Source organism: Cyrtonyx montezumae, unplaced genomic scaffold (genome assembly GCF_038088225.1).
Source record: "Cyrtonyx montezumae isolate F1298 unplaced genomic scaffold, pur_monq_1.0 scaffold_3, whole genome shotgun sequence".
Lineage (NCBI taxonomy): Eukaryota > Metazoa > Chordata > Aves > Galliformes > Odontophoridae > Cyrtonyx > Cyrtonyx montezumae.
In genome coordinates, this window is record NW_027072034.1 from 1,236,941 (window position 1) to 1,246,766 (window position 9,826).

The window sequence follows — 9,826 nt, forward strand, 5'->3', positions numbered from 1 at the left end:
ATACAAAATAATAATTATGTCTTGACGTCAGGGGTATGTGGGGAGGTCAGGTAAGCTCATCAGTGGGCTGCCAGTTGGATCCTTCTGAATATAATCACTCTGAAATGGGAACAAACTGAATGGAGTTTGTCAAAAAGACTTGGATAGGAAATCAAAATCTTATCAGCATCAGCACTGAGATAGGCAGGTTTTATGCTGCCAAGAGAGAAATAGCTAAAAGCAACTGCAGATACCATCCAATGTGAGATGTGTGTAATGACAGCTGGCTATGTATATGAGACAGAAAATAGCCTGGCTAAAGTTTGGATCAAGTAACAAACTAACTGGGCAATATCCTGATAGTGAGACTAGGACATTAAAAAAATAATGAAACATGATGGATAGGAAGGAAGAAGAAAAGTGAAGAGCATTTTAGAAATGCTAATGAAGAACTGTTAATTTGCTTAAGGGCAAGTTAAACCCAGCTTGCAAAAGAAAAACTGAGAAGAAAGTTCAATCAGTTCTGATATAGACTATTTGTATGAGATATATCAGTGTACAAAGACAGGACTGGAAAAGCAATTGGGAATGCAGAGCAAGTAGCCAAGGTCCAAGGTCCAGCAGCTGCATTACGGATGGATCTATCAGCTCTGCTGAGAAGAGCAAAAAGTAATAGGAGGACAAAGTTGACAGTATTGTGTGTTGCTAGAATGAGGGATTATAAATAGAGAAGAATTGTCACACTGACAAAGTAACAGATGATCAGACTTCAAAGTGCTATAGGCAAGAATAGTTACTGCTAATAAAGTCTGGGCTAGAAGAATAAAAATAGGAAGAGAGCTTTACTGTGGACCTTTTTTAACATCTTATGTGCATGCAAATTGAAAAAAAAAAAAAACTGACCCATTAACAGTAAGAGGTGAGAATAATTTGAAATACAAACAGGATAAAAGTAATGCTAAATGCCTTCTGTGTGTGTGTGTGTCTGATCTCCAAATTGTCAATAAAAATAAAATAAAATAAAACCTATCTAGACTAGAATTTGGTTTTATCATAAAATCTGGAGTCCTTCAGATGGTAGCTTCTGAGAAGAACAAATTAGTTAGCAGAGGTAACATATTTCAAACTTAATATGCCATGAAAATTATCTGAGGGATGGAACACCTCAGTCACAAAAGTGATCCAAGGGATGGATCAGCTCTGCTATGAGGACAGGCTGAGAGAGCTGGGGCAGTGCAGCCTGGAGAAGAGAAGGCCCTGGGAGACCTGAGAGCGGCCTTTGGTATTAAAAGGGGAGCTTTAAGAAGGAAGGAAACAGGCTCCTCAGCAGAGCCTGTTGTATTTGGACAAGGGGAAGTGGTTTCAAATGAAAAGGGGGTAGATTTAGGTTATATATAAGGAAAAAGCTACAGTGAGGGTGGTGAGGCACTGGAACAGGCTGCCTGGTGATGTGGTTGATGCCCTGTCTCTGGAGACTTTCAAGGCCAGGCTGGATGAGGCGTGGGTAACCTGATGTAGCTGTGGTGTCCCTGTTCACTGCAGGGGAGTTGGACTGGATGGCCTTCCTTCCAACTCCAAGGATTCTACGATTCTACGCCACGGTTCGCATTCAAAGTGCTTTTAGCAACTTTTTCGCAGGTCCTAGCAGCTGAAAAACAACACGAGCCTCGCGAGGGGCGTGCCCAGGGCGTGCAGGCGGGACAACGAGAGGCCGTGCCCGCGCAGGGACCGCCCCTTCCTTCTCTCGCTCCGCTGCTCGGCCCCACCGCTCCGCCGAGGTAAGGGAGCGAGTGCGGGGTGCGGCGGTGCCGGGCGGGTGGGCAGAAAGGGATGGGGGGAGCGAGGAGAGCGGTGGGGCCGAGTGCTGCTCGGGAGCGGCTTTGCAGCTTCCTTCAGGCCGGAGTCCAGCCCCTCGGGGCTCGGAAAGGAAACCAGGCCGGCCCGAGGGGACGGCTTTCCTTTCCCGGCTCGTTGTAGGGCTGAGCGCTGCCGTCCTTTGCCCGCATCGCGGTCGCTTTCTTTGTGGCGGTGGGAGAGACCGAAGTGTGAAAAAAGATATAAAGAAATAACGTGAAAACATAACGTTATGTGAAACTGGAAATGGTAGTTAATGAAAGGTCGGAAAAGGTTGGTGAGGGAATCTTCCGAGAGAAAGCGCTACTAAAGACGTTTTAAGTTAGGTTTGTTTCTTCATCTCCTGTGACTCGGGATGAGCCAAGTCCTGGTATGCTCTGTTTTCAGGTTTAACTTTTGGTTTGTTTGTTTTTTAACAGTTAAGGCCATGGCGCTGAAACAGGTTTCTAGCAACAAATGCTTTGAGGGTTTCCAGAAGGTGTTTGAGCACGACAGGTAAACGATAACAACACCTCGGTTGTTTCTGAAACAGGGCAGTAAATAGATGTCGTTGCTGTCCGTGTTCTCAGGCTGCAGGCAGGACGTGTGCTCTCACTGGCTGCTGTATCTCAGCAGGAGATGTGGCCTGTGGTTTTTTGCCTGCCTAACTGTATTTCTGTTGAACATGTTTAGTGTCCTGAAATGCTGCAGACCTGAGGTGGGAAACCAGTGTTTCTCCCTTTTAAGATCACTTGCGGCCCGGGAGTCCCTGTCTGTACAAAGTTCAGTTCCCTCTACTGGATGTTTGGCTTCTCTTTGCTCTTACAGAGTGCTGTGAGCAGATACAGAAGGGATACTTTCTTACTGTTTGGTGAAGGTGGACAGGGAGGCATTTGCTCTTTCATTTCTGTCTTTGAATGAAGTGCACTGATTCTGCTTTCTTTTTTTGATGTTATCAACCTTGCTAATTACATAGTGCTGATAACAAGGACTGTTTTGTTGATGCAGCACGGAGCTAAAATGCAAAATGAAATTTGGAATCTACTTGCCTCCAAAAGCAGAAACTGGAAAGTGCCCTGTGCTGTATTGGCTCTCAGGTAAATAACGTTAGGATTTTAGAAAGATAATCTTAAACATATTTAAGTTACTGTGGCCTGCATGTTTATGGCAGTAGGAATCCCTTCTATTCTTCAAAACCTCTTCTTTCAGAAGGGTTTTGAAAACTGAAATGCCATGGGCCATGTGTAATGAATTGTGTTTTTCTTCCTTCTAGGGTTAACTTGCACGGAGCAGAATTTTATAACAAAAGCAGGTTTTCAGCAAGCTGCAGCTGAGCACGGCCTTATTGTAGTTGCACCAGACACAAGCCCACGTAAGTTCTCACAAATGATAGGACAGAAGGTACTTCAGTCCTTATCGTGAAGTCTTCTGTCTTTATTATCAAGTGGAGCGCTGTGGGTTGCTATAAAGTACATTGCCCACCTGAATGGCATTTTGCCTTCCCTTAGCCTTACTGGTAGCTGGATTAAACCATCACTGTTTTTAACAGTGTGTTGGGTTGCCTGGGCTGCACTGGGTGAAAAGGTATTCTCTAGGACTGTGTCTATGAAGGGGCCATTGAACTGAGTACAAATGAGGAGAGGGAAGGGATGGAAAGGAGGAAGTATGTGTTACCAGAAGTGCTTCTACTCTGTGGCTTGCTGAGGCCCAAACAAATGAAAAAATCCACCTCTATTGTCACACAAAGCTGTCGTGTTTACTCCTTATTCTATACTGTCTCCTGTAGGCTATTAAGTGTGTGTCTCCAGAGGGTTTTGGTATCTGGAATAAAGTTTAAAGCAAACCAGAACAGTCTTTCCTGCACCTGTGATAGTCTGCTGGTGAAATGGCTTTTTGAAATGACGTGCTGTTATTTGTGTAAGGTTGAGCATGTGTGTGATATGGGAAACTTGTGCAGTGGATCTGCAGTTGCTTGAAGTGCAGTCCTGTGGTGAGAACAGTGCACAGTGTTTAGTGTTTATCAGATTCTGCTCAGGTCTCAGGAGAGTGCTAGCTTTGTCTCCCAAACGTTAGCAACATCAGAGCTGAACACAGGTGTTAGGGGAAGAAGGTGATGTGCTTTCCAGAAAACACTTTTGCACCTTAGTTTTGATCACTTTTCAGTATGAAAACTTGAACTGCCTGTAGTTACAGCCCCTCTGCCCAACTCTGAAAGAATTTACCTTTCTTTCTTTGTAGTGATTTGTTTTTCCAGACAGATTTACCAAATTGTTTATTTTTTTTTTAGTTCCTTTTCAAATTCCTTTTTTCAGGATTTCCTTTAAGTTTCTTCTAGCAGAATCACTGCTGCCTTCATTGCATGGCAGGACTTGGAGTTTGTGATCATCTCTGAGGGACTGAATGTAACAGACTTATTATATCCAACAAGCTGTATAAGCACCCCCAGTCCCTGGCACTGCTGGACTCTTGATTTAGAAGGTCACTCCATGTTCAGGAGCAAACTCAGCTTTGGTCCTTGCAGAAATGTGCTTGTACCCTGTGACAAGGTGGCAGGTATCCTCACTAATTGACAGGGAATGTGACTGGGGTTACATGTGGGTATGTAGTGTCATCTGACAGTGGTAAAAGCCCACTTAATGTTGAACTGCAAAAAGTGGCAGAAAGGGAGGTGGTTATTTCCTGTTGCATATCACTTGAAATATTACATTCTGTTCTGAAAACTCGGCTAGAAAATCACAGCTAATCAAAGGGAGAGTTAGAGATGGGGTATGCTGATGTTCAGGGAGCCTTCTGCAAGTCTATTTGGAAAGTGTAACTGTGGAAGAGAGGATACAATCCTGCAGTTATTCAGAGAAGAAGTGGCAGAAGCTTTATGGGGAGTTATAGTGTGCAGGACTATGAACAGTAAGAAGGGGAGGTGGCTGGTGTTGTTGTGCTGCAGTCTTAAAGGGGACGTGTGTATGCTTCAGAGTACTGTATTCATGAGTGAAAATGTGAGTTGTCTTTCTAGAGTGGTAGAGATGTACTGATTGAGAAACTGATGTCCAGAGTCTTCACAGTTTATCCAGGTCTGAACATGTAATAACGATGACTTAGTAATGATATAATCCATTTGCACTGTAGGTGGCTGCAATATTGAAGGGGAAGATGAAAGCTGGGATTTTGGTACCGGCGCTGGTTTTTATGTGGATGCTACTGAAGATCCTTGGAAAACAAACTATAGGATGTACTCCTACGTGAGGGATGAGGTAACTTTGTCACTGGGTTGTAGTGGAGTTGTAGGTGAAGCTAAAGAAGGAATGCTATTGGATGAAATCTTTCCCGTGATCATAAACGTTAGACCAGAGCCAAAGATGTGCCTCTGGTTTCAGTATCTTCGTGGCATTAAAATGTGTCAGTTACTCAGGTGCTTATTTGTCTAAAAGCTGCTTTAATGTTTTTACTCTTCCTTTCCAGTTGCCTAAACTGATAAATGCCAACTTTCCAACCATCCCCGAACGGATGTCTGTTTTTGGGCATTCCATGGGAGGTCATGGAGCTCTCATTCTTGCACTGAAGAATCCCGGGAAGTACAAAGTAAGATATAATAAATGTTACATGAGGTGTACTCAGCCTTATACAGATCTCTATACAAGAAATAAAACATAATGCCATGTTCCATATCAGTGTTACGTATGTATACATATACGTATGTTACACTGTTTAGTTGTGATACTTCACTGATAGCTAACATCAGAATATAGATTGCCAGAAACACCACCATAGCTTTTTTTCCCATATCTTTTCAAATCCTGTCTTGTTTTGGAGCGTTTTTTTTTTACCAGGAAACTTATTTGCCACCAATGTTACTATGTTTGCTTAATCTGTTAGCTCCAGTGATAGCAGATTTGACTATAAGCACCTCCACTACACAAGAAATAGAATCACGTCTCCCCTCCCCCTTTTCTCTCTGATATTTCATGTAATCTTTCTTAAACATTGATTTTATTTTTTCAACTACACAAGGTGTCTGAAGTTGCAGTCACGTTCTACTTTAACCTAAATCAAATACACAGGAACAGATTTGTCTTTTATATTCATAAGGGGAAGTGCTTGCTCTGGAGGCGTGCTTATGTCAGGTGTTTCTGAAGGAGAATTGGCTATTGCTGTTTGCTGGGAGTTTAGTGGCTCTGTCCTTTCATGGGCTGCCTTGTCCCTGAGCTTTGTGATCAGCTGCATGTGCTGTCACAAAAACACAGCTGCCATTTTAGAAAATAGAATAAATTTGCTCAGTGTCATTCATTTGACTTTGTATGGCAGCTGAATGTAAGATGAAAAAGAAGGTGATACGAAAGTAGAGCTTTATCTTGTGGAGCCAGTAGTTCAGAAATTTGTTTTCACTGTTGGCACTCAAATGCTGATTGTACTATCAAAGAGAAATAAACGTACTGAAAATGCCAGAATCCAAGAAACTGCCTGTGGCTCAAATAGTTGGTTGCTATTTCTTGCAAGGCATAAAATTGGAAACACTGATGGGCCAGATCTGAAAGAAGGATGTAAAAAGTGGAGCTTGGACTTCTTCCCCCAACGCCTTTGGTTTGAAATGGAGTTAAGTTAGCTAAATTCAAGAGACACTGCTGCATGCTCAGACAGGCTGAGCTCCATGCCCTAGGCCTTTCTTACGTTGTTCCAAAATCAATTTGGAGGTGAAATAGTTCCACACCCTCAGCATGTGCAGAGGGCTTATCCACTGCTTAAAGGAATTCAAGACAACATCCAGCAAATAATGGAATGGGGTGTCTAGCCCTTAGCTTTGATGCTTGGCTTGTGCAAAAAGGAAAGTGAACACTGTAGTTCTGGGGAGAGCAAATAGTATAGAAATAAGGTGATGGAACAGCTGCACAGAGAGGTGGTGGAGTCTCCTTCTCTGGAGACGTTCCAGACCCGCCTGGACGCCTACCTGTGCAACCTGGGCTAGGGAGCTGCTGTGGCAGGGGGTTGGACTCCGTGATCTCTGGAGGTCCCTTCCAACTCCTACAGCTCTGTGATTGTGTGTAACAGTTGTGGCACTTAGGTCAAAGGGCTGGTGGCAGACTCAGGGTTCTGGCAGTAGTTTTAAAACAGCAGTTGAAAACGCTATTAGTTTGATTGCTATCAGGAATTGCTGTTTGTAATTCGTGCTGGTTGGTTGGTTGGTTCTCATGGGTTCTCATGCTTTCTTTCCAAACAGTCTGTATCGGCTTTTGCTCCTATCTGCAACCCTATGCAGTGCCAGTGGGGGAAGAAAGCCCTTGGTGGATATCTGGGATCAGATGTAAGCAAATGGGAGGTATGTGCTGCAACTTGCAGGTCTTGAGAAATGTGTGAATGAATGATCTGTAAATGCACTGCAGCAGATGTCTGGAACAAAGCACCAGGTTGCCCATGAGCTGATGGTGCTGTTTCATCCATGCTTAGGGGTGTAGCAAACACTGCACGGGTCTGCGGGGTATGCCTTGCTGTTGCCTGATGGTACTTGTGACAAACACCACAAGACAGAAGGCACTCATCAAACTGACTGAATTCTTCCTTATTTTATGAAGATCTTAAAATTTGGGCTAAGAAGAATTAAGGCCAATCTGAGACTAACACATGGAAGTAAGAATATTTTAAAGAGTGTAAGAATTGTAAAAGACACTCTTTGGCCCTTCTCTCCAAAACAGTTCTCAGTGTTCAGAACTTAAGGAGTAGCCTGCAAAGAGAGACTGCTACAGCCTGGTCAGAGACTGCAGAGCCTTGTGGTATCTGCAGGAGCAGCCTGGCAGAGGCAGCTAGTGGAGGAGCACACTGGTACTTGGAAATTGTATCCCATATAAATGGTTAAACGAGGAATTAGGTTTTAGCTCTAAGGCCCTGATTTAGAAATGTAGGTAGTCCTATAAGAATTGCTAAGGTATAAAAAAAAAAAAGTCTGTGTGCTTGTGGGTGTGTTTCTTGGGTGTACATCATTGTACTGTCCTGCTGTGGGACCACGTGTTGTACATCAAGTGTGTAGTTCAGAAGGATCCACTGAAAACACTTCTCTAGTTTACTTAAGGCATAGAGTAGACCCATGCCACCACTCCAGCTTGCCACAGGTGAGCCTGATGACTGAAGTCTTTTGTCACTAAGCACGTTTCTTGTTTTTATTCCACCACTGCATAGTTACAGGGTAGTACAAATGTGGTCTAACATACGGAATTGAGTGTTGTCTCCCTTTTTACTTCTGCAGGCATACGACGCCACGCAGCTTGTGAAGTCCTATCCAGACTCTCACCTGGACATCCTGATTGATCAAGGCAAAGATGATCAGTTCCTATCAGCAGGGCAGCTACTGCCAGATAATTTCATTGCCGCCTGCACAGAGCGGAAGATCCCGGTGGTCTTCAGACTGCAGCAGGCAAGTTGCATCTGCAGTCCCTGCTGTTGGGTTGATGCGGTGTGAGTTTGGGGTGCATACAGCAGGTAGTCCAGAGGTGTTCTGTCACTGGGAATTTACTGACAGTTTACTGACCTGTCAGTCTGTCCCTGGCTGAGTGAGGAAAGATGTTGCAGTTTCAGCTGCCTTGTACCGCTAGGGGGAGGCCACGATTGCACTTCCTTCAAACTGATCTGGTAGGGGTATCTCTGGTTGCTGTTAAATCTTTGTTATTTTCACACAGTGATAGAGCCTTTGGACTTAGGATATGAGGTCACAACCCATATTTTACCAGTAGGACGATGCTAGTGAGGGGAACTGTTCTCCAATTGTATCCTGCTCTGAAGCTGACACTGCTGTTCACAGAATGGCTCAGGTTGGAGGGACCTTAAAACCCAACCTGCTGCTGTAGGGGTAGGGCTGCCACCCAGCAGCTCAGGCTGCCATGGGCTGCATCCAGTCCGGCCTTGAGTGCCTTCAGAGATGGGGTACCCACAGCTACTCTGGGTGGCCATACACTTTCAGCCTTACGAGGCGGTCTCAGACTTGCTAAGCTCTTACACTGGGGGGGATTTTGCTCTCCTGACTCTGCCTAGAGATTCAGGGATCTGAGAGGTGCAGGAAGCCTGTCAGTGACGCGTGGAGCAAAGAACTTGTAGAGTACCTCAGCAGTTTCTGTATCTGTTGTTGCCAGCTCTCCTCAATTTCAGTGGGGGTACATTCTCATTGGCCTGTTTCAACTGGCCAATGCACCTGTAGAATCCCTTGTTATTTTTCACATCTCTCACCAAATTCAGTTCCACCTGTGCCTTGGCTTTTCTTATCCTTAAATATCCAGATGGCATCGCTGTTTTTCCCAGGTTGCCTATCCTTGCTTCCATTGTTGTCATTTTCCTTCTTTTTCCCTCAGCCTGACCTCAGCCATGCCCATTTCCTGCCTCTTGTGCTTGACTTCTTCAAGGACAGAGAGCTCTTGCAGAAATGAAAACATAAGAGATACTAACTTTTGTAGTAGAGAGTGTAGCATGTTTGATGATTTCTTTGTTTTCTTTGTTGCTGTTCTTCTAGGGCTATGATCACAGCTATTTTTTCATCGCTACATTTATCAATGACCACATCAAACACCATGCAAAATTCCTTAATGCTTGAACTACTCAAATGGGAGTGCTGTCTGACCAGTGGGAGTCAAAGGGTACAGGTGAACAGAACAAAAATCATCTATTGAAGCAATGTTTGTAAAACAGAGCTCTTCTGCGCACTGCTAATAAAATAAAAGTCCCACTTAATTTGATGCTTCAGTGTTATCTTGAATATTCTTGCATGCTTTAAGAGTTCAACACTGTGAAAGTGAATGCTGCATTCTGGGTCAACAGGAAAATTAGCAGATGAGTTGATTAGCTTTAAAAAATGTGAGTATTTGGGATCTCAGGCCTGTATCTAGCATGTCTTAGACAAAGGCAGTGAACAACATTATGCCTCTTCCACTAATGGAAGACCTGAGTTCATTTTATCCATTAGTGCTAAATGAAATCATCAGTTCCACAACTCTTCAAGGTACTTAACTGAGTTGTGCATTGTGGTTTCCCATTCTGCACACTA

At 44.0% G+C, this 9,826-nt stretch overlaps 1 protein-coding gene across 1 annotated transcript; it reads left to right on the forward strand.

Moving 5' to 3' along the window:
* The first annotated feature begins 2,084 nt into the window (after positions 1-2,084).
* ESD (esterase D) lies at positions 2,085-9,518 on the forward strand. The gene is made up of 9 exons (XM_065743905.1): positions 2,085-2,106; positions 2,253-2,328; positions 2,821-2,909; positions 3,086-3,184; positions 4,936-5,060; positions 5,269-5,388; positions 7,022-7,120; positions 8,042-8,209; positions 9,296-9,518. Exons 2-9 carry the CDS (start codon positions 2,261-2,263, stop codon positions 9,374-9,376), a joined length of 849 nt encoding a protein of 282 aa, XP_065599977.1. The 5' UTR covers positions 2,085-2,106; positions 2,253-2,260; the 3' UTR covers positions 9,377-9,518.
* Positions 9,519-9,826: the final 308 nt, after the last annotated feature.

Coding starts and splice junctions, on each gene's coding strand:
- ESD (XM_065743905.1), top strand. CDS start 2,261: ATGGCGCTGAAACAGGTTTCTAGCAACAAATGCTTTGAGGGTTTCCAG. Junction 2,910..3,085: donor TGTGCTGTATTGGCTCTCAG/GTAAATAACGTT, acceptor TCTTCCTTCTAG/GGTTAACTTGCACGGAGCAG. Junction 5,061..5,268: donor ACTCCTACGTGAGGGATGAG/GTAACTTTGTCA, acceptor CTTCCTTTCCAG/TTGCCTAAACTGATAAATGC.